The sequence below is a fragment of the Canis lupus genome, chromosome 30, assembly GCF_003254725.2.
Source record: "Canis lupus dingo isolate Sandy chromosome 30, ASM325472v2, whole genome shotgun sequence".
NCBI classification, from domain to species: domain Eukaryota; kingdom Metazoa; phylum Chordata; class Mammalia; order Carnivora; family Canidae; genus Canis; species Canis lupus.
Window position 1 is genome coordinate 28,110,608 of NC_064272.1, and position 24,944 is coordinate 28,135,551.

The 24,944-nt window shown below is 43.8% G+C and overlaps 1 protein-coding gene and 1 long non-coding RNA gene across 2 annotated transcripts in view; both read right to left on the bottom strand.

Annotated features, from left to right (window-relative positions):
* Positions 1-5,682, bottom strand: part of LOC112675802 (uncharacterized) — a 43,761-nt gene extending 38,079 nt beyond the window's left edge. The window contains exon 1 of the long non-coding RNA XR_003146074.3: positions 1,078-5,682. This is a non-coding gene — a long non-coding RNA (uncharacterized LOC112675802). The remainder of the gene's footprint in view (positions 1-1,077) is intronic.
* A 5,604-nt stretch (positions 5,683-11,286) lies between these two features.
* CA12 (carbonic anhydrase 12) overlaps positions 11,287-24,944 on the bottom strand; it is a 54,076-nt gene continuing 40,418 nt past the window's right edge. Inside the window, exons 9-11 of the mRNA XM_025472574.3 lie at positions 15,543-15,575; positions 14,590-14,677; positions 11,287-13,815 (exon numbers count right to left, since the gene is read on the bottom strand). Of these exons, the coding sequence (XP_025328359.1) occupies positions 13,743-13,815; positions 14,590-14,677; positions 15,543-15,575 (194 nt within the window). The 3' untranslated portion in view covers positions 11,287-13,742. The remainder of the gene's footprint in view (positions 13,816-14,589; positions 14,678-15,542; positions 15,576-24,944) is intronic.

The following is a 24,944-nucleotide window of genomic DNA, read 5'->3' on the forward strand; positions in this document are numbered from 1 at the left end:
CCTTCCACCTGGGGCGTGATCCTGGAGACCTGGGATCGAGTCCCACATCGGGCTCCCTGCGTGGAGCCTGCTTCTCCCTCTGCCTGTGTCTCTGCCTCTCTCTCGGTGTCTCTCATGAATAAATAAATAAATAAATCTTTTAAAAAAATAAAAAATCTTTTAAAAACTCATAAGGGAAAATACATTTACAGTACTGTACTCTATTTATAACACTGTAGTTTATGATGTGTGTTTGCAAGATGAATAGTCTTCCAGTACCTGTATCAATATTTTCTTATACAAAACACTGTAGACATTATATGTATTACTAACACTAGACATTAAAAATGAAAAGATAAAAAATTTGTATTTACATGTATAACAACTCATGCATTGATAATGAGGAAGCAACACTGTGATTGCTTTATGGTAATCATATTTTTATGTAATCAATAAAATTGCTTCATAGTAGCCTAGCCTACATACTAATGAATGGTCATAAAATTTTTATGGCATAGGGTATTATAATCATATTCATAATATACTATTAGAAACATTGTTAATTTTGTATTTTTTAATTTATTTTTATTTTTAAAAAAATATTTATTTATTCATGAGAGACACAGAGAGAGAGAGAGGCAGAGACACAGGCAGAGGGAGAAGCAGGCTCCATGCAGGGAGCCCGACGTGGGACTCGATCCCAGATCTCCAGGATCAGGCCCTGGGCTGAAGGCGACACTAAACTGCTGAGCCACCCGGGCTGCCCAACATTGTTACATTTTTTTAAAAAACACTTGTGATGATAGGCTGATAGGCAGTTTCTCCAATCATGAGAGGCATACTGTAATTCTTGAAAGCAAAGTTCTAAAACAGAAAACAAGGGCAGCCCTGGTGGCTCAGTGGTTTAGTGCCTGCCTTTGGCCCAGGGCCTGATCCTGGAGACCCGAGATCGAGTCCCATGTCGAGCTCTGCATGGAGCCTGCTTCTCCCTCTGCCTGTGTCTCTGCCTCTCTCTCTCTGTCTCTCATAAATAAATAAAATATTAAAAAATTAAAACAAAACGAATACATTGTTAATTTTATATTAACTCTCACTCACCTTATGCCTATGTGAGGGTGGGCTGTCCACCTCCATACCAGTCTCCTATGCAGTGTTCTCCATGGTGAGCACTTGAGTGATGCTGGTAATGGTGACACAGAAAGACCTCTCACAGTTCTTGTCCTGCAGTTCTTGGGATTTCATATGAAGACATGTACATAATTTATTGACTGTACAGCATGATGGTTATTACTATTCATTAAGTGAAAGTGACATCATAAAGGTCTTCATCCTCATCATCTTCACAATGAGTAGGCTGCTGAGCTCAGAGGAGGAAGAAGAAGGGTTGGTCTTGCTGTCTAAGGAGTGGCAGAGGTGGAAGAGGAGAGGCAAGCACACTTGATGTGACTTTATGGAATTACATCATAATTTCTGTGTGACTTTTTTTTCATTTCTTTAAAACTGTTTCTCTATGGTACCAATACTTTTTCGAACATCTGCTTTAGTTTCAGTGCCTGTTTCACAAAAGGATCCATGTTGTAGAAAACCAAAGCAGTCTTAAACAATCAGAACCCTTCTGCCAGATAGTCTAACGTCAACTTGTTTTCTGGCATTGCTTATTCTCGGTCTCCTTCCCCATTATCTGGCACTGGTTCCGAGGCACTCATCTCCATCAAATCATCTTCTCTTCACTCTTCTGAGGTGATGTGTATTAGCTCTTGAATTTCTTAAGATCCATGTCTTGGAATTCTCACCTTTATTGCCATATCCACAATCTCCTTTATGATTTCCTTGATTGACTCTGTCATAAATCATGTGAAGTCATGCACAACATCTGGGCAGTTTTCTCCAGCAGGAATTTATTGTTCCTGTCTTGATACTTTCATGGCTTTTCCTGTAACAATGGTGGCATATTGGATGGTGTGATCCTTCCAGACTTTCATGATATTTTCCCTATCAGGGTTCTTTTCCATAGTGTTAACAATACTTCCCATAGGATACCATATGTCATGACCTTAAAGGTTTTATGACCCCCTAATCTAGAGACTGAATTAGAGATGTTGTTTGTGTTTGGGGGTAAGTAAACCACTTTGACGCCTTCTATGTTGAACTCATGGGGTTCTGGGTGGCCAGGAAAGTTGTCCACTATCAAAAGAACTTTAGGAATGCCTGGATGGCTCAGCTGGTTAAGCATCCAACTCTTGATTTTGGCTAAGGTCATGATATCAGGGTCTTCAGATTGAGCCCTACATCAGGTTCTGTCCTGGGCATGGATCCTGCTTAAGATTCTCTCTTAAGATTCTCTCTCTCTCTCTCTGCTCCTCCCCACCTCAAAACAACAACTTTAAAAGGCAGTCACTTACTGGGGCACATGGCTGGCTCAGTCAGAAGGGCATGCAGATCTTGATCATGGGGTCAGGAGTTCAAGCCCCAAGTTGGGTGAAGAGAATCCAAAAAAATAAACTTAAAGGCAATCACTTACTTGGGAAGGTACTTCTTGACCTTAGGGACATTGATTCAACCAATCCAGAAAGAGTTCTCTTCATCTAGGCCTTCTTACAAACCAAAAGACTGGCAGCTGGTATTTATCTTTTTCTTTTCAAGGCTGAGGCTTAGTAGCATTATAGATAAGGACAGTCCTCGTCATAAATCTGACTGCATTTGCTCAACAGTAGAGTTACCCTATTCCTTCTTGCCTTAAAAAAATGTCCTTTGGGGCATTTTTTTTTTCTACAATGGGGCACTTTTGTCTGCATTAGAAACCTTTTCAGGCAGATATTCTTTCTCAACAATGATTTTCTTAATAAGTGACTAGGAGCTTGCCTGTTGCCTCGTGGTTGGCAGAAGCTGCTTCTCTTGTTATCTTGACACTTTTTAAGCCAAACGTCTTTCTAAAATTATCAAACCACTCTTTGCTGGTGTTAAATTCTCTAGCTTTAGATCCTTCACTTTCCTTTTGCTTTAAGTTATCATATAATGACTGCTTTTTCTCAAATCATATTAGAGTCTATAAGAAAGCCTTTCTTATAGCAGTGCTGCACTCAAAAGCTGCATTTTCAATACAAGATAAAGGTATTTTGCAAAAAAGTACAAGGTTTTTGTGCCTGCTGGCATAGCCGCAGTGACAGCTTCATGAATTTCCTTCCCCCCACCCTCACAATGGTCCTTGCGCTGGATTAATTTACCTTGAAATGGCAGACGGTCACAGCTGCAGACCTCAAACTATGGTACATATCAAGCAGTTCAACTTTTCTTTTAATGTCATGATTTTTTTCTGTTTCTTGGGAGCACTTCTAGAAGGGTCTCATAATGTTATCCAAGGTTTACAGTATTGCACTGAACATTATGAAAAATATGTGAGAATGGGAGAGATCACTTTTTACTGTGATATGCAGTTTTACTGGGGAGGTGAATTGGTCATGCAGAGATGATTACCATCACACAGCATTTTAAGCAGATACTTGCAACACTTGAGTTCACCTCAATAGCTATAGGAGGTGGCTATGAAATTATTACAGTAGTGCAGTATATACTGTAGTTAATTTTATGCATCTAAGTTTTTTTAAAAAGATTTTATTTATTTATTCATGAGAGATACAGAGAGAGAGAGGCAGAGACACAGGCAGAGGGAGAAGCAGGCTCCAAGCCGGGAGCCCGACATGGGACTTGATCCCAGGTCTCCAGGATCACACCCCAGGCTGCAGGCAGCACTAAACCACTGCACCACCAGGGATGCCCTTAAGATTGAATACTGCATTTTTGTGTTTGTTTGCATTTCTTTTGGCTGAATGGTGCCATGTACAATCTCTATGTACATAAATTTTGATAAATTTTAACTTTTTATAATAGATGTGTGTATATTTTATGGAAGTAAATGATAAAGTAGACTGGTATCTGCATCTATTTTCTGCATGAGATACCTAACACTTTCTTAATTTTTTTGATATTTTTCGACTATATAGTTTGTCTACAGCATTTTTCAAATTGTTGCAAGTCTCCGAAAATTTTTTAATATACTTATTGAAAAAAGTCTGCCTATTAGTGGACCAGTTCAGTTCAAATTCGTTCAGGGGTCACTGTAGTTTCATAATCCTAAGGTGAATAGAGTTTTTCTTAGCACTGTACTATAAATCACAAAGGGAAAAAAATGGACAGATTTGACTGCATAAAATTTAAAACAGCAAAAGATACTCTAAACAAAAAAGACTGGAAATATCTTTGGCTTATATTACAAAGAGTTGCCTCCTATATAGGAGAAGGAGCTTCTGTGAATAAAAAAAGATGATTGATTTAGTGAAGTAATCAAAGGACATAAACATATAATTCACAGATAAAATATAATAACCAGTAAAGATAAGATAGAATGCTAGACTATTAATTAATGAAATATAAAACAAGCAATTTTTAGATTATCAGATTGTCAAAGATGAAAAAGATGGATAATATCAAGGATTGTTGAACATATGGTGGAAGCAGCATGTTGTGAGAAAGCAAATTAGTACAATCCTTTGGTGATTTAGCAAAATTCATTATAAAATTTTGAGATGTAAATATTTTGAACCAGCATTTCCTTTTCTAGGAATTTATCCTATTGAAATATACTCAAGTGCAAAAGGATCTTGTGGTAGTATTGTAAAGGTAAGGAATTTGCAGCACTATCTGTCCGTAGAGCTTTGCCTCAAAGAGCTAAATACTTAACAGCCATTAAAAAAAAAAATGAGGATGTGGGGCACCTGGGTGGCTCAGGTCGTGATCCCAGGATCCTGGGATCGAGTCCCACATCAGGCTCCCTGTGGGGAACCTGCTTCTCCATCTGCCTATGTCTCTGCCTCTCTCTCTCTGTCTCTCATGAATAAATAAATAATGAGGATATCTGGAACGTGTTAGAAAACAAAAGCAAGGTATAGATATTCTTTCATTCACCAAATATTTCTTAGCCCAGACATTGTGCTAGATACTGGGAATGTGAAAGTGAAAGTAAACAGGCATGGTCCTAGCTCTTATAGAGCATACAATATATATCTTATCCGTCCATTTTATTAAAAATGAGCACTAAAATATGCACACATGTACATAAAGGCTAGAAAGATGAAACAATTCTTAGCAATGCCTATTTGGGGATTTGGGATTATGGGGGACCTTTGGCTTTATACATATATTATTTGTATTTTTTTAATGAGCATACATTGTTTATGTAATCAGCTAAAACTATACTCTAAGCACTTCCATGATTTCTTGTTGTCCTTGTTAGAAAGTACGTATCATTCGAGGGCTTTCACAGTCTGATCCCAACCACTTTTTCCTGCCCCCCACCATTCCCCCCTCTTCTCTTCACAGACATTATTATCAAGCTCACCCATAAGATCTCTATTACGACACACTGGACTTTCATATCTCCACATACTTGCTCTTGTTTTCAATTCCAACCAGAAAGAAAGCATCTTATTCCTCCTTTTAGGTCCTGCTCAAATGTTACCTTTTGGGGATCCCTGGGTGGCGCAGTGGTTTGGCGCCTGCCTTTGGCCCAGGGCGCGATCCTGGAGACCCGGGATCGAATCCCACATCGGGCTCCCTGCATGGAGCCTGCTTCTCCCTCTGCCTGTGTCTCTGCCTCTCTCTCTCTCTGTGAGACTATCATAAATAAATAAAAATTTTAAAAAAATGTTACCTGATGAGACTCAAAGCAAGTGTCATTGTCCAGTTACCCCTTAGCAGATTTTTTTTAAATCAAGGAATAATTTCCAAACAATAAAATGGACAGATTTAAAGTATACAATTGGATGAGTTTTGACAAATATTTACATCTATGTAACCACTGCTCCTTCCAAGATAGAGAACACTGCCTTTCTCCAGCTGGTTCCCTTGCACTCTTTTCTAGTCAATGGACCCCGCCTAACACAGGTAATCGCCACTTCCAACTTCTGTCACCATAGATTAATTCATTTGTCTTGAACTTTATATGAATGGAACAACACTAAATTACTCTTTTATGTCGGAATTCTTTCATCCAACATAATTTTCTGAGATTCATCCATATTTTTTGTCTATTGGTAATTTATAACTTTTTGCTGAATAGCATTCCATCTTTTAGATATTCAGTTTGTTTAGCTGTTCTTTTGTTAATAGGTACATAGTATTCTTTTCGGACTATTCTTCTATATACTATGGTTAGTGGTTTCTGCTTGCTTTCCCAAATGCGATTGTTATACCAATTATCATTGAATATAGGAACTCTCTCTGAATCATGTTTGAATCCCCATCACTTAATATGTGCTTAACAGATAGTAGTTATTCATTAAATTTTTGCTTTTGAATAAGGAGGTATGAGAAAGTAAGTCAGTTGAAAATTACTTTGAATAACAGAAGAGAGATAAAGGAAAATGCTGTTCTGACACCAGATGTGTGAGTTTTTCCACACTAAACAATTCAGTTCTCTGTGGACACCAAGTAGGTGTTCTACAATTTAACTCATTTCTGACACCGACTGCCCAGTGTTAGTACAAACCCCACAGATTAAGGGCTCAATCCCACAAGACTGCCCCCCCACTTTGGATACTAATTGCCAGTTGCAGGTTGTCACCTGTAATTCTGACCAACTGGGTATAAACTGTGGGTTCCTATGAATCACTCTGCATGTCTGATAATTTGCTAGAACAGCTCACAAAACCTTTACTTATATTTACTTATTTGTTATAAAGGATATTATAAAGAATACAGATGAGCAGTCAGATGGAGAGATATAGAGGTCAAAGTATGGGAAAGGGGCACAAAGCTTCCATGCCCTCTCTGGGTACCTCCAGGTATTGGAAGCTCTCTGAACTCCATTGTTTAGGGTCTCTGTGGAGGTCCTGCTATGTAGGCATGATTGATTAAATCATTGGCTATTGGTGTTTGAACTCAATTCCCAGTCTTCCCTTGGAGGTCAGAGGAGGTAGGGCTGAAAGTTCCAGCCTTCTAATGACATGGTTGGTTCCTCTGGCAACCAATCCCCTATCCTCCAAGCATCACTTCTTTAGCATAAACTTAGGTATGGCTTAAAGGAGCTTATTATGGATAACATTTGGGAGCTCTGAGCCAGGAACTGGGGACAAGTACCAAATACATATTTCTTATTATATTCAGTATCACAGGAGATAAATTTAGGTTTTACCCAGTGGCTAAGGGGAAGTGATAAGCTCCTGACCATGCTTGTTCTCCATGGGAAGATTGTACTTCATTTAGGAAAACTTTTCAAATGGTTGTTTGTTGGGGGATTGGGAAGGAAAGAATAAGATGCTTGAGGTCTGCTGTTGGATGTCTAGGTAGCTTGGGAAACCAGTTTCAGCAGATGAATTGAGTGGTTATGTTACCTGCCTCACCAGAAGAGTCTTTTTTTCTTGCAGAGAAGCCAGTAGACTCTGTCATCATTGACACAGAGTTCTTACAGAGGTCTGAGTTTGTCCTTGAACCCATAGTCCTGTGTTTGTTGTCTTCATTGCAGGTAATTAAAAGTTAATATTTGAAACCAGTGAGCTCAAGCAGAAATAATGACTTTGACTTACAGTATCAAAGAGGTCAGAGCTGGATGTGGGAATAGAGGTCACACTCCTTCCTAGGCTACCACCCACAGGGTGGGTCTCAAGGAAGGTGCCAGTTCTGGCCAGCCTTCTCCTTCTAGATGGATGAGGATAAGCTCTCAATGGAAATGCCAGGACAGGGCAGGGTGTCATTTGGCTGTGTTTTCTTTTTCTTCTTCTTCTTCTTTTTTTTTTTAAGTTTTATTGAAGGATAATTGGTGTAAGACAAATGACACATATTTAAAGTGTAAAATTTGAACAGTCTTGACCTATGTGGAGAAACCATCACCACAATTAAGATAAAGGACATATCCAACACTTCACCAATTTCTGGTGCCCTTTGGGAATCCCTTCATCCCCCACCCTCCACCGTCACCTCATCCCTGGGTGACCATCAATCTGCTTTCTATCACTGTAGTTTATTTTGTACTTTTTGGAATTTTATACAAATGCGATAATAGAGTATGTGTGTGTGTTATTTATTCCTTCTCTCCAGTTCAGCCTTAGGAATAGAGAAAGTTCAATGAATACATCCTTAGGACATATCAGGTTTGCTGAAGAGGTGAGGGTAACATTGCCGGAGCTTGAGCTGACTCCTTTGTCTGCTAGCAGCTGGCAGTCTTGGTCAGACTTTTGCTGAACAGAGGCCAGGGTTTAATATTACCAAGCAGATTGGAGCAGGAGGTTGTTGACTTTCCAGAAATATTGGCACAAATGCCTTTAGTGCCTTTAGCCTTTGGGGCTTCATGAGGTTGTGGCATGATTGAAAGAAGCATGGTAAATTCTATTACAAGATGTTTCCATGTCCCTGGAGCTGCAAAGGGCAGACCCCATACTGTCACTGAAGATCAGAGAGCTGCAGGAGCTGTGTGACTTTAACTTAGCCCAGAGCCAGAGCCCTGTTTTGGCTCTCCACTTTTGAGGGCAATGTTTCCTCTTTCCTCTCTGCCTGGGCTGTGGGATAATGGAGTGAAGGTGCAGTCTAGGATACACAAATGAGAGGCTTACTGAATCCCTGATTGACCTGCAGTCATAATGATATACTGACTTTGTTGTAATAATTTTTTATGGTGAATAATTCTGTATCATAAAGCACTTTGGCCCTTACTCCTGCCAATGAAAGGGCACAGGTGGAGCATGGGGCCCCTCCTCTCCAGCTCTGTCTGGGCCTCCCTCCTTCCCCCCTACCCTGTCATAATGGAGCCTGAGCCAGAGGACCACAGAGGGTCATGCACCCTGCTGGGGTGTGCACAGTGTGGGCATAGAGGCAACTCCAAAATGCCCACTGCACAGATGGCACCTCTGCTTCCCAGCAGGCAGCTGCAGAGGTCTCCTTTCCTCTTGTCTCATAACTTCTCCCCACACCTTGAAAGAAGGCAACTTGCAACTCCTTCCCAATTGAGGAACTGGGCCAGCTGACAGTTCAAGTGACTCAGGTTTCGGGTGTTTGCTCCCTTCAGGCTGGCCAGCTCTGGAATAGCAGAGACAAAACAGGAATGGTCAGACTCTGAGGAGATCAGGAGGGGGGTGTTTGGGGAACAGTTAGTTCCTGGCACTGGGCCAGGGTCCTGCAGTGAGGTCCCCCAACAAGTTGACTAGGCGCCTTCATGCCTGTAGCTCAAGCTCCTCCTGCAAAGGCACCAGAGTGCTCTAGGTTGAGCCACTACTGAGCACCTGGACCCCAGGTCCTGGCCAAAGGACATTGCCAGGGCAGGAAAGACTGGAGATTCCCTGTGGAGCTACAAGAAGAGGTACAAAGAGGAGAGAGTTGTGCCTAAGGTCTGCTGGTCTGTTCCCCTTAGCCTGATTTTCCATCTGCTTTCTTTTCTTCCATCCTCCATATCTACCTACCTGGATCCCCCCATTCCCTCACGCTCACAAAACTTTCTTCTCAGTTTGATTTTGCATGAAAGTTCTCTAGGTTTAACCTTGCCAAAGGGTATGCCAAAGAAGAAGGTTCGTCCATATCTGCACAGCGGCTGGGCTGGCCTCTGGCCACATGTGGCTACTTAGCACTTAGGATGTGTCTAATGAGAGTAAGAAAAACTTATTTTACTTTAATCAATTTATAAGCTGATAGTTCAGTTTTTGAATCTTCTAAGTGTGTTTGGAGCAACTCGGGCATGTGAATCTGCTTCTTTAACTGTAATTTTGTGAACTCTAAATACAGATCAAATATTTTCAATGAAAATCTAGCGTCTGAATCAAGATGTGCTGTAAATGTAAAATACACACTAGATTTCAGAGACTTACTATGGAAAGGAAGAATGAAAATATCTCATCAAAATGTTGATTACATATTGAAATTATAGTATTTTAGATCCACTGGGTTTTTATAAAATATATTACTAAAATTGATGTCACTACTTCCTTTTTGGGGTGTGTGGCTACTATAACTTTAAATTTTCATGTGTCTCACATCATATTGTTTTATAGTCTATTGGACTGTGTGCTCTAGATTGTCCATATACCTGGATTTACACAAGGAGATAATGGCCAACCTGAAGAAAGACTGGAGTCTCCTCAGCCAGCCCATGGCTCTTGCCACCACATGCCCCTGATCATCAACCCCAATGAATCTTGAGTTCAGGGAAAGGGGAGAAAAGCTATGGAGGGAGGAGGGAGGGAGATGACTTCTGTTGCTCATGTTAGTCTCCCCCCTCCCCTGCAGTCCCAGCCCTATTAGCATGGGAGCAAGTGCAAAGGAATGAGAGTTGCACGGGTACTTTGTGAGTGCCTTGTTCCACCTGTCCTCACCTCAGAAGGATTTAGCATCTGAGAGGGTGAACTGAAGAACACCTGTGTTCTGACTGAAAGAACCATCAAAACCTGGAGGTGTATAATGTTTCTATTTCAAAGCTGAGCCTGCTGCTTTATCACCTACTGGAGCAAGATTACCCTTGGACAGTTCATCTCTTTCCATCCTTGGGCAACTGAAGTGAAAATTCATTTGGATTTGGAAGCTTTTCTAAATAAACAAACAATGATGGTGCCTGTTTATAACCTTGACAGGATGCCTCTTTCAGCAAACCAGAGGTGAAATCTGCATTTAGATAAAAAATTACATGAAAGATGACAGCATGCTTGGAAAACAAATCCAAAATAGGTACCAGGCAACCAAGAGAGGCTACCAATCTACTCAGTGCAATGCCTAGTGAAGTAAAGAGGCATAAGACCCATTCTCTATATTCATGTCACTTTGATTGGGAATGCCTCCCTCTTTCCATCCTTCTGTTCAAATTTGACTTATTTTTTAAGGCCCAGCTTAGATAACATCTTCTCTCTGAGCCTTTGCCTGATTATTCTGGACTTCTCAGCTCCACTGTGTGATCCCAGGGCCACACACATCACAGGCCTCCATCCTCAGTAAAATGATTAAGTACACCAGTGCGTTTTCCTTTGGAGCCAGGTTATTTTTTTAAAATTTTATTTATTTATTCATGAGAGACAGAGAGAAGGAGGCAGAGAGGCAGAGGGAGAAGCAGGCTCCATGCAGGGAGCCCAGTGTGGGACTTGATCCCCGGTCTCCAGGATCACACCCTGGGCTGAAGGGAGGCACTAAACCACTGAGCCACCCAGGGATCCCCTTGAGCCAGGTGTAAAACACTATAGCCAAGTGACATTTGTTCTGATCAGTTACCTGTCACCATAGACTGGGAACTACAAAGTGCTTTGCCAACAGTAAAGTTTTAACCTTTCCAAAAATTCAGTCTGATGTGAAAAACATTTTATTTATAATTTCTCATATTTATAGTTTATGTCTTCATTACAATCATTCTTATAATAAATACAGAAGTGCTAAGCAGACCATCGTCACAGTGGCCTATGGTCCCTCCGAGGCACAGGGACAGAGGGGTGCTGCAGATCCCGGTGCTTCCCAGTGGTGCTCAGGAGGCCTCCAGAGAGTTTAGTGAAGGGGAGAAGAATTTAAAATCTGAACTTGAAATGGGATTAATAGCCAATGCAACAAAATTCTAGAGTGTCTATTAAGGAAACAGGTATAAGTTTTTACTATTTGTACCAGATGATACTAAAGAAACAGAAGAAAGAGACTCAAGCTCTCTCCCATTAGTGAGAAGCAAAGAAGCCAGGGCCTTTCCTGTGTCCTTTCCCCACCTGGGCCTTGTTTTTGTGATCTCTACTTGTGCACCCAGCACAGCACCCAGGCCCTCCGGGGGGTACACACTGTGCCACAGTGCTGATTTCCTTTAGTGGCAGCTGTGTCAGTGGAATGAATGAGAACCTGACCAGAGGCTTCCTATTCCAAAGCAGGGTCCTCAGGAGTCCAATACCGATTAGCAAGGAAGTTGACTGTTGATTGTTGGTCTTCTGCTTGCCTCCCTAGCTTTGCGTTATCTCAGCCACAGGGTAGGAGAAATGCCACTGTTTTCATGGCCCAGTAAATCTCACTTTTTATGAACGGCTGCTGTGCCAGATACAATGATCTCATTGTTCTCTTGCAAAATTTGTCCATAAAAGGTGGACAGTTCCAGGGCTCTGGAGTGATTTAGGTTGGCTTCTGATTGGAAACTTTGGGCCAAGGCCAAGGAAGCATCACCTTATTCACGTTGCTCTGTCATGAGGGTTGTCCCTGTTGTCGTTTGATCAGCATCAGGCATGCTAATGGCTAGGCTAGGAATGTCACCCCAGGCTCCAGGGCTGTCAGAGATTTTGTGTACACACATCTGAGTGTTCATTAGGTCTTTTGTAACTCTGTTGAGCAAACTATAGCCACAAAGCCATGGGGCTTGCCATCTCTACAAAAAGTCTTGATGGTAGAGAAGGGGGAAGACTTCTCAGAGTCAAAGGGAGGAGTAGAAGGAAAAATATGCTATAAAGAAACCATGCTTTGATGGGATATTCCATGCTGTCCGAATGAGATGAGGAATCAGGAAGTTCTCCGTGAACTGCAAGGTGCGGGATGAGGTCAGTGGTGGAGGCCCCTTCCCAATCATGGAACTAACTGGCCTCCATGGGGCTTTTACACCCATGAAAGGGTTAAGTCTTCTCAGAAACTGTGACTTGGGTGGAAAACCATGAAAAATTTTTGTTAACATTCCATTATTATTGCTCCCTAAATACCAGGATGCCCTCACCCTGCACAGATAGCTTCCTGCTTCCATAGCTTGAAAATAGATTATAACCAAGCCATGCCTGAACATCCTCAAGGTCAGGGAAGTAGGTAATCCCATTCCAGATTGGCAGGAGGGATCCCACAGAAGTGTCAGACATGAACTTTGGGCAAGAGACCAAGCTCTTCGGTCATTTTGCTTCTGCCTATTTCCTCTAGGTTCAAACGCAGTTTGGGTCATCTCAGAAGTCATGTCTACTCTAGGAGAGAGAAAACAACAATGCTTTTCAAGGAATAGCCTAATTATAAAGTCTGTGAAGTACAAAGCATAACTGCCCCATGACAGGAGGTTGGCTTTGGGTTTAATATTCTGTCCTCACACTTCTGACTCCAGTTCTGACTTCAGAGTGATTTCCTCCAGCCCTTCTGTGTCTTCTTCTCTCCCTCTCAGGTCCATTCAGTGCATTTGATCTAAAGGACAGGACTTGGGAGACGCCTCTACTGTGTTTCAAAGACTGTCTTTTGTTTTCTTTAGGTCTCTTACACCTTGACCCTTTCTGAATCATTCTTCCTCCCAGTTGTAAGATCAGACCAAAAGTTTTGTCATAGCAGAATGAACTCAGAGGAAGACAACAACCCCTTCCCTGAGGAAAGAAACTGAGCCTCAAAGGTAAAACCTAAACAGAGAGTGCACGTTCTGGTCTGAAAGCTTGTTGGACAAGAAGCAGAATTTCCAGGATCCTTGAACCACACTAAAGCGAATCCCTGGATGAAAATGTTTTCTGACCTGTAACAGCCCCCAGTGGATGACTTGAATTTGTGCCCCTAGAATCCAGACAACTTAATGGTCTCACACAGATGAAGCATACAGCTTAGAGTTCCTGCCTCATTGGTGAGTTCTTCCCATCCACACATTATCCTGGCAGTGACTGTGGCATCAGGATGGCAGGGTATCCACCTAGAGGTCCTGCATGGGTCTGGAGCATTTGTGGGTTGACCTTCAGGCAACCCTCAGGTATTTCAAATGTCTAGGGAGCCACAGTGTGTAGTGTGCAAAGCAAAGTTCTTGCTTGGATGTGCCTGGGAGTTCTGAGGCCTCAGGCATGGGCTTCAGTCTCCTTCTTGATGGCTGGCTTGTAAATGACTCCTTTGTTGTCACCTTTTTTGCTACTGGAACAAGAAGAACACATGAGTCTCAGTTAAAAAGAAGAGGCAAACAGAGAGCAGCCTAATTCAACTATGGAATGGGATGAATTTTAGTGGTCAGATTCCTCTCATGGGGACTTTTCCCCTGTTCTGTTGATCTTACGAGGAATGCCCCCCAAATAAAGCACTAACCAAGAAGGAACTTCGTCATTTTCCAACTGTTTTCTTATAACAGCTGATAGTACTAGACTTCCATTTTAAACAAGATCTCCTTACAACCCCAACTTCCAACCTTTGATTCCACAATATTCCTGGAAAATTATTTTTTTATATACCAGAAAAAAATAAATTTGGTTTTAGAAAAATCAAACATGACAATAAAAACATTAGCAAAGGGCATTAATAGCTAATGTGAGTTATTGGTCAAGTTTTCCTTCATTCCTCTTTTTGGATTCAGAAACAAACAAAGCAAAAAACCCAGATGTAAATATGTTAGAAAGAAGACAGCCTTACTGCTTGTGTTTAGGCAAATGCCCATTCCCCCAAATCAAGAGACTTGTCTTAAGGTGTAAGCCACGGCAGTAGGGCCGGCAGACACACTTCCACCTCTGAGTATAATGATCCAGTGTCTCATGCAGAGGAGACTGGGGGCAACGGTGTTTGAGAAACAGCACTCCTAGGATAAGTGTCGGTACAGATGACGGGGGCTCTTCATTCTGCAGACCACCTTCCCAGACAGATCAAGCCTCATGGACAAATAAGCTACTTAACTCTCATTCTGAACTAAAACCAGCTTACCTCTTCTTTCTTTTGAAAAGCCAAATGGACACTGCCAGGACAACACAGATGCCAAGAACGCCAGCCAGGACCACGGAGAGGATGATGCCTGGTCAAGAGGCAGTGAACATGCATTACATTCCCTCCTTCCCCTGCATCTCATCCCATGGCACATGGATGTGAAGTCAAGTGACAGCAGTGTAATCTGCCATAGAAAGCTATAATTTCCCCATTTCTGTTCTCAGGTTCTGGTCTTTGGCTTAGTAGAACTGGCCAGATTACTTAGAGGGGGCCATTTGCAAACTGTAGTGATTCTCCAGCCAAGGTTCGCAGAGTTGCACCAGGATCATCTGAAGAACTTGTTTAGGATATAGACTGTTTTTGAGCCCGAGCATCAGAGAGAGATTCAGTATGGAGTGGGGCCCAGGAATCTGCATTTTTACAAACAGCTCTAGCTGAGGTTAATGTACATGGTTCATGAACCATACTTGGAGCAGCTCTGGGCTACAGAATAAGAATGTGCTCTATCTTGGCTTGCTGGATTTAAGGCCCACTGGGAAGCCTCTATTGACTTAGCTCCCATGCTCCATTGCACAGTCCTAAACATTCCAAAACAACCAGGAGCCCTTTGCTTAGATCACTGAGCTAATCACCCAGCCCCCGCACTGGACTGAGGTCTGTTCTTAGGCAACAGCTTCCCAGCATGGCCAACAGAAGGTCTTGGTCAGGCTCACTGAATGTACGCATGCTGTAGAGTGATTAGGTCTTTCATTACAGAAGCATTTGATTGGCATTTCACTTTGAATCATAGAGTGACCTGAAGGTAGGACCCACAGCAAGGAGAGGACCAGGAGCTAGAGCGACAGCACAGAGAAGCAGGGGAAAATGGGCTTGGAAGTAATCACGGGCCCAGATCGCACCAAGAATCACAGCAATCACCCAGCTGCAGCATGCAAGGCCAGCAGGCCACATACCCAGACTCAGTCCTGCGTACGTTAGGTCTTGCACTTCAAAGGGGAGAGGAAAAGGTTGAAAATTAACCACGTCAAACTATGGCAGATTTGACTAGTGTGTTGGGCCAAGCCCTACCTTTTGTTTGGCTGCAAGTACAGGGCTAATGCAGACTTTCTGGGAGTATTCACTCTTGACTCAGGTGCCTGATGGTTTAGAGGCAATTGTGCACCTCGGGAATTCACACTGTCTCCCTCTCCAGTTCTCCTTTATCACAGCAGTCTCTTAGCTAGGGCAAGACTTCAGTTTTTAGTACAACATGGCTAAAGTGGAAGATGAGGAAGGGTAAGGATCAGAGTCCACTTGGGCAGGCTATTATCTGCTTCTCAGATACCTACCCTTCTTCATTGGTAAGGAATCTGTCAGGTTCTAGCTGTTTGGGGCTGGCAGGGCTTAGTCTGAAGCCTGTCATTAGACTTCTGCTCCATCCCCATCTAGTCTCGTTGTCATGATTTGGTTGTTTTTGCTTTGGTCCCACTGGGCAAACTGGGGAAACCTCTCCCGATACTAGCCTCCCTTCTTTGCTATGGGAGATTGTGGCTTCTCTCAGGAAGTTACTATTGGGGTGAGTTAGGAGTCCTCAGTGGGGCTGACATAGTGCCCACTATCTGAGGTAAAACTCTCATAGCCCCCTAGGGACCTCCTTGGGGTAGGGTCATGGGTGAACCCATCTTTCTTGAGTAAGACAGAAGAGCCCAGTCATGAAATCCCCCTGGGTTACCCCAGCATGCTTCTTCCAGCTTCTTAGAACTCCTCCCCATTCTCCCAATCAGGTCCTCCATCTACAGAAAGTCTCTGTTATACATACCATCTTGTCTGGTGGTTTTCTGACCTCAGTAGAAACCTCTAGCACATATGTGTGTGTAGTGTGGGTGCTTGTTCCAGTTCACATTGGAAGCCAGAATTGTGCAGATAGTGGCCACCCAGCCTGACACTCAGGAGAGCCTGTGCTGAGCCCACCATGATGACTCAGACCCTGGGAGAGCCCTGGCCAGTTATGAGATGCCAGCAGAGGGCCAGGGACTTACATCTGGGAGCATTTGACACCCTGAGGAGCCAGACCTAAGACTGCAGGATGAGGTTTGCTCACACCCTTTTCCTGTGTGTGACCAGAGTCTAGTGGATTCCTCTGGAGCCATCAGCCCTGTGTCCTTTCCCTACTGTCCTCTTCTACAATCTCCTATTGAGCATGCAGCCTCCCCGGTCTGAGGCTGGCCCCTAGGAGTCTCTGGTCTGGCTTCCCCAGGTGGCCCCAAGCTGTTGGAAGGATAAGCAGAGCAGCTATGGGGAGGAGCTGTCCACAAAGTACAGGCTGGCTGTTGTCTGGCTCTTGCTGGCCACCGTCAGTAGCCCATGCCCTCCCAAGTGGCAGAGAGTGGCTCTCATGGCCTCATTCCCTGCCCCAGGCCTCTTCTTAAAACCTGAACACAAGGACCAGTCTGTGGCTCATAACTCAGGCTATGAGTCTCCCCTGGGGAGAGTGTCGGTGTCTGTATAGCATGTGCTGTGTTCTCTGCACAGCCTGTGGCCTCTACACACTGTAATTTGGTATTGGGGCTTTTTTTTTTTTTTTTAAGGTACCTAGAGGCAACCAAGGCTTCTAAGATCTTAAAAACAACAACCCGAAACTCCCAACTAGTCATGGTTACTTTTCCAAGCCTTTTGATGAAATATACTGTTGTTCTTTGTTCCTGAAGCTCCAGATGCTTGTGGTACCGAGCCAGTTCTTTCCACATAAGACCACTAGTAAGCCTAACCACCTGGCTAAGCCATCCAAACTGGACGGTTTCTAAAGTCATCACTTTCACAGTCACCTCAAACATTCTGAGAGCCACACAGGCCCCCAGACAGCTGAGTAACCCTATTGCAGTTTGGATGAGGAGCCCCCAGGGAGCTTAGGGAGCAGAGCCAAGTCTACAGAAGCAAGGCCCCCAGGGATGAGACTTTTCCCAAGAGCCCATGGCCCCGGTTGGTGGCTTACCTGGAGGGAAATCTGGCTGCCCTTGGCTGTATTAGGTCCTATAAACAAAGCCTTATTTAATCCAGGGCTCTAACCAGATTCCTGGCTCCTAGTGAGGGCCTACATTGCCTTTCCGTGGGAATAATGAAATGAGCAAGCAGCCACCGAGACAAGGAAAGCCCCAGAGCCTGGGACAGGTGACTGTCAGCCAAGACTCTGATGCAGCAAAAACAAAGTAGCCTGACCGGGCAAGCTAAGAGCTTAGGCCACTATGAAAGAGGAGTGGCAGGAAGGGTGTCCCCTCATGAAAATTCTACCCCTAAGGAAGCCCAGGGAGGGAGGATGTTGGGACTCTGCTCCCTGCCTGCTGAGACGGCACCAGCCATCAAGGAGGCAGGACTTCCCTGTAGAGAGGGAAGGAGCCCACAGGGCTTGGGTCCCATTCCGCTACCTCACAGAAGAGGGAAAGTCAGTAAGACTTTGGGGGGCACAGGGGTAGGTGTTGGGGCAACTGGAGAAGTAGAGCCCAGAGAGAGAAGCCATAGCCTGCATGACAGCAGAGCCTCCGGGATGTCGTGGAGAACCGGGGACACAGATGATGGAAGGAGGGGCACAGCCAGAGAAACTCATTTACAGATTAAACAAAGAAATGGCTTGTTTCTAAACAGCAGGTAAGACGGGCAGTTCCCACTGAAGATCGAGACAGGAGACACAGAGACAGGCTGGTCGGCAGAGAGGGCCCCCAAGAGCCACCCGCGAGAACACAGGGAAGCGGCTTCTGAGCCGCTTGCTAAGAGGGTGCAGGCCCCACAGAGGGGGAGAGCTACCTGCTGTCCATAAAGTGCTCTGGTTCGGGTCAGGGGGAGCCAGGAGAGAAGGAAATCACAGGTGCGGACCTTGATGCGCACATGCCTCTCCCGGGAGGTACAGATCCCCGGAGAAGACAGACAGACAGACGAGCTGCTGGCCCCAGGACATTGCTACAGTCCAGGCTGCCTCAGGAGCTGCAGCGTCCGCGGCTACCTTGCAGGGCCGAGGGATGCGCTTAGCTGCCTTCGAGGTCTACTGAAGCCTCAAGTGCACACGCAGGAAAGCCCAGCGGAAGGAACAAGCACCCCATTTACACAGCTTGCAGTTCCAGGAACACCTCTAGCATTTTTTGGGTCTGCTTGCAGGTCTGTTTATTCAAACAGAATACAACCCTTTTCCTTTCAAAATATTAAAGTACGGGCTGCTTCGGTGACGTCTTACATAGTCGTACCTGTGTCTGTCTGTACATATGTACATGTCTTATGCATGTGTGTGTATACATGCCTTTAGCTGCCTCCAGCATTAATTAAAAGAGATGAGAAGTTTTGGTTTAGCAAGGATTTGATCATTTAAATACATAAAATCCCCTTTTGGATGATAAAAGCTCTTATTATTATGCTTACTACAAGTCCTGGACTGAAATAACAGAGATGCTAGTCCCTTCTTTGGATGAGGCTTTGGTAAGAAAAGCAAGGAAGCTGCCCTCAGTGGCCACAGAACACAACTATCTTTGGAGAACATACTTAACTGGGGAGCTTTTCTTATTGATACCAAGCAACCCAAAAAAGAAATAATTTCTACAAATAAATCAGGGGAAAAGCTACCACCAGGTTACATGAGGGAGCTGGATTGCTACAGCCATGATAGGGATTGGGGGCTTTGCCTTCCAGTGGCAGGACTGCAGGCCCAGGACAGAGAGCCCCATTGCTCTGAGGGGCCCAGATTCTGGAGCAGTAGGCTTGGGTTACTGAGCTTAGTACTAATACTTAGTACTCTCAGCTCCCTTCAAAGGCCAGGCTCAGGCTGTCTGTGGCTGAGGGAATGGTAGGTGGTGGGACTGGAGCCTTTTATTCCTTTCAGGCCGGAGCAATAGAAAAAGCCTGACGACAACAGCTCTAGGCTACTCTCTCCCCCAAGACTTCGAAACTTGAAAGCCAAATTCTGATCTTTAATGTTTCTTAAACAAATGGATTGATGTGAATGCTGCTGGCAAACTGAAAACAAAGCAACATAAGACTGGAAACTAAACCTAAAATCGTTCTGCAGAGGGGACCCTGAAGAGGGGAGGGGTAGGGAGATGGTCAGTTATACTCTTTGGTAGTGAGCACCTGGCACAGTGCCTGCCACAAAGGTAAGGTGCCAGTCGTCCGTGTCCCTAGGGGGCTTGGAGTGTGGGGGGCATAATCTAGACTTGCTGATTCCCTGTTTCTGTATGGCTGTAAGCCATCCCCCTGTGGTATGCTAAGAACAGTAACAGAGATTGATGGGCTGTTCTAGCTGCACTGAAGGAAACTACAAGTCACCTTCCGGGGAACGGGGAAGATTTCTGGGATCATAGGATTAGAGTTGAGTTTTGAAAGGGTTTTTCAGGTGAGAGAAGTGAGGGCCATCCCAGGCAAAGGGAATCGTGTGTGCCGAAGTTAATAATGTGCACACCTCCAAGCAGTGCCATGCTAAGGGAGGCCCTGCAGGGTGTGGATGGGTGCCAGGGGGAGAAATGCTGGAAAGACAGCTAGGGCCACCTCACCAAGGGTGGGCCCAGCTTTCTGACTTTCCACCTGGTCTGCTCTGTGCCAGAGGCTTGCTGTTAGGAGCAAGAGAATATCCACACTGGGGTTTTCTGTTCCCCATCGTGCCTGACTTGGGGTGTGCTCTGGAGACATGTGGCATATTAAATTGCCCTAGATCAAGGGACTAGGGACTTCTTAGCACATTTGACAATTACTCCCAACTATTCAGCCCCCTTTACCCAGGGGCATTTGAAGGTGGGAACTCTTCTGGTCTTTTATTTGGATACCTTCGTAGACTTGATGATACTTTCCATCTAAGAGATTTTATTTAAAAATAGGAACTTTTAGAAACACAAGGTCAGTAACAACAAAGCATACATTCTGGTCTCAAAAAGTAGATAATTAGCCATCTTAGCTTTGTAAGATTTTTTTTCCCTCTTTTTTAAAGGTTTTATAAAACTGCCCAGGTCTCTCAGGGTCAAGCAGCTTCTAATTGTGCTACTCCACATACGTACCAGGGGTGAAAGCCCAAACCCTCTACTGTCTAGCGCTCTTGTCTAGGTATACGTCAGCTGGCTCCAGGCTCTGCGGTGGGTGACATGCAGTTGCTCAGAGCAAGCCCACTACAGACATGATTATAGAAACTCTTTGGCTTCCCATTGTCCCTAAAAATTTGGCTTCTCATTGTCCCTAAAAATGTCCTTGCCCTGGCATATTAAAAACAGGGCTAGATAAGGTTAACATTTCGGTCTGATAGGCTCTTCCTTTATTACCCATCAGCATCAGGACCCAGTGCTGGTATGTTTAGCTAGGAAGAGGTCATGTTGAAGAAACCAAGAATGAGGCCCCTGGACTGCAAATATTCCTCTGCCATCTTTCTCCTTCCTCACAGAGGGCATCTGACTTCTGTGAGTGTGGGCTGCTCACAGGGTGCGTTCTCCTCTCTGGGATCCCTCCTTGAGGACAATGAATCTTATCTCCTCTCTTCAGCTCAAGTCTTCTATTTGTGCCACTTGGAAGAGGCACTTTCTAAGAGCTAAAAAAAAGGTGCCTCGTGTTTATTTCACCTCTCCACAAAGAGTGGAGAAAGGCAACAAGAAACCCAAGAAACCCAACACACACGAGAAAAAAAGGGTACAAAAGCAAGGAGAAAAATGAGATTCTGAAGCAAGTTGCTGCCTCAGAGGCATCTGGACCCCTGATAAAGTGGTTTGTATACTTCTCTTTAGAGTGGATAGTTCTCTCTCATCCACTTCTCCTAGCCTTGGATGTACCCAGTTATTTAAAAAGAAGATATATTCAAATTCTAAAAAGATAGAATGGTTTCTTGAATTTGGTTGTTCTACCTTAGTAACCCAACAACCTTTTGGTTTCAGGAGTAACCATCACCAGACTGAAAATATCACATTGTTGGGGTACCTGGGCAGCTCAGTCTGTTTGGCATCCTGACTCTTAATTTTGGCTCAGGTCATGATCTCAGGGTCTTGGAATTGAGCCCCACGTCAGGCTCCATGCTCAGTGTGGAGTCTGCTTGTCCCTCTCCTCCTGCTCCTCTCCCATTTGCACACACACTCTCTCTCTCAAATAAGTAAATAAAAAATTTTTTTTCAAGTTAAATTTAAAAAGAAAATATGCTGTAATAGAATAAAGACCAGGGCATTTGAAAACTCCAGAATCCTGAGATATGAATGAAAAAAAAAATCAGTCTGACCCTAGACAGAGTCTTTGTGCAATTCCTGGTCCTCAACCCTGCCTCTCCGGCCTTGGAGACATTTGGAAATGTCTGGAGACATTTTTTGGCAATCAGAACTGGAAGGATATTACGGGCTTCTAGTGGGGAGAGGCTAGGGATGCTGCAAGTGCTACAGTGCAGAGGACAGCCCCCAGTAAGTATTATCCAGCCCAAAATGTCAATAACACTAAGATTGAGAAACCTTGTCCTAGGGCTAAATCATAGTTAGACTACCTAAGTCTGTCTTTAAGGACAGACTGCTACTTCTTTTTCTTTTTTTCAGCATTTTATTATTTTTTAAAGTTTTTTTTAAATTCAATTTAGTTAACATATAGTGAATGTATTATTAGTTTTAGGGGTAGAATTTTTTTTTTCAGGAGTAGAATTTAATGATTCATCAGTTGCATATAACACTCAGTGCTCATTATATCACATGCCCTCCTTAATGCCCGTCATCCAATTACCCTATCACCCACCTACCTCTTCTCCAGCTGTTTGTTCCCTATAGTTAAGAATCTCTTATAGTTTGCCTCCCTCTCTGTTTTTATCTTATTTTATTTTTCTTTCCCTTCCCCTATGTTCATCTGTTTAGTTTGTTAAATTCCATATAGGAGTGAAATCATATGGTATTTGTCTTTCTCTGACTGACATTTCTCTTAGCAAAATACCCTCTAGTTCCATCCATATCATCGCAAGTGGCAAGATTTTATTCTTTCTGGTGGCTGAAGGACAGGTTGGTACCTCTTAAGGACAGAAGCCAAGTTCTTTATTCCTTTTCTTTTTTTTTTTTTTTTTTTTTTTAAGATTTATTTATTTATTTATGATAGACATAGAGAGAGAGAGAGAAAGAGGCAGAGGCACAGGAGGAGGAGAGAAACAGGCTCCATGCACCTGGGAGCCCGACGTGGGACTCGATCCCGGGACTCCAGGATCGCGCCCTGGGCCAAAGGCAGGCGCTAAACCGCTGCGCCACCCAGGGATCCCCTTTATTCCTTTTCTAAGCACAGTTGAGGAAAAAGCATGCTCAAGTTAAATGATTGAGTCCCAATTATTCCAATTTGGCTAAACCTCAGAGCCTACCCTCAAAATCCTTGTACTTTCTCTCCTAGAGGATTTCCTTAACATTACTTTTCTCCTGGCAAAATACTCCAAGTCGATAGTTCCCATTAACTTCCAGAGAAAACCCTGAATAAATCAGACCCTAATTACAAGCCTGCCTCAATGGAAGAATGTACAAATAATTGAGTCTGAATTGTTTAAGGTTCACACTGACAAACAGGCTCACCCTGAAACGGCCTGTTACAGTCTGAGGCCCCTTCAGGTTGGTGTTAGAGGGACCTCATGAATGCAGGTGCCCCTGAGGGATGAGATTTGGGGCTTCACTCTTTTGGGGCCGCCCTCCCCACTGCTCCTTGGGAAGCAGCACCATTAGCTCCCTGCATCTCCCAGAAGTGAGCGAGAAGGGACAATTCTGGCCAAGTTTCTATAATCAGCCTCCAAATGAACAGGTTTGCCTTGGACTGCCATGGTTTCTGACTCTAAGGGGAGAGCTAGGCCCAGCCTGGGCTCTTAGAAATAACAGTTCTGGGTGAACTATGCAGGAAAGACAGTGGCAAAGCTGCATTTGGGCTTTGATCCTGTCTCCAGGCTTCTGCTGAGAGGCCCCTCAAGCTCCCCAGCTAGACTAGGAGAGTCTACTGAAGCGTTCTGCTACAGGCCTGACTCCATTACCCACTCCATGAGCACCAACTTAGACCTGAGCCGGTCTAAGAAGATGGCTAATTATTCCCAATGCCACAGCCCATTGTTACAAGTGGAGGTTACTTTGGGAAGTCACACTCAAGTTCCTGCATGGTTTCTTCTGATCCTTTGTAACTGTCCTCAAACACTGACCCTGCAACGTAAAGTGAGGATGGGCAGTTGTTAGTGTCTGCTTAGAATCACATCACATGTTAGCACTGAAAGGATGTCAGCTCACCTAGCCCAACCTAACATTCTGTGGCTGAAGAAACCAAGGCCAAAGAGGGGACATGATTTGCTTACAACATACAACCAGGAGGAAACAAATTCAGGCTTTGAACCCAGGTCTTCTGACTATAGGGGGAATATTTATACCATAATCCCTTGTGACTTGTATAGACCAGCCCAGAGAAGAGATCTGATTATTATCCTTGAATCACAAACAAAATACTACCTTATCTACATGGGCCCAGCCCTTTGCCTCCAGGTAGAGTTTTTATGTTTTTTATTTTATTGAAGAGTTGAAGTATTTTCCCTTTAATACTTGTGTACTACATACTTCATTCAGAAGAATAGGAAAAAGAGAAAGTTATATCCAAAAGAGATCATAAAGGGATAATTCTGTACATTTGAGGCATTTCCTAGAAAAGAAGTTGACAGTCATCATCAAATACATTCTCAATGTTTAGGAAGGGTCATTGGTCACAGATGCAGTTTTCAGACCAGAAAATTGAGGAAAAAGAGGGACATAACCTTCACCAGTGGTATTTGGAGAGGAGAGCACAAAAGATAAATTCTTGGGCAGTTCTTGATTCAGTAACTGACAGAAGGACATAATTCCAACCATACGTATGGGAGAGTCCAGAAGGGCATGTTTCTAAAGCTTTCTGGCAAGGGCCTTGAAATACAATCTTCCTGTGTGTAACTAGGCTTAGTCAGTGGTAGTTATAATCTCACACAATAAGAAAGGAACGATGACAACCACAAAGGTACACCAGGTGAGATAAGAAGATCTGATTCTCCAGCACATGGGTTAACGGGGTCATCTTTAGATATGATCACCTGGCCCAGCTCAGCCACAAGTGATGAGAGGGGATCATGTGGAACTCCCACAGACCTACCTTGCTTCTAACCACTTGCGATTCCCATATTGGGAGTGGCTCAAGAATCTACAGTGAGAAGGTGAACTTGGAGGTTTGAAGAAGGGTGTAGGCCCCAAGAGTTCTCCCTCACGTGTTTCCATGGACCCCCAGCTTCCGACAGTATTGACACAGGTATTGAACAGATAAAGATGTTAAATGTCCTCCTGGGGAGTTACAGATTTAAAAGGAAGAACTAAGCTTTCATAGCATTAGGAATAAACCAAACTTTAAGCATCATTCAGTATAGCTCC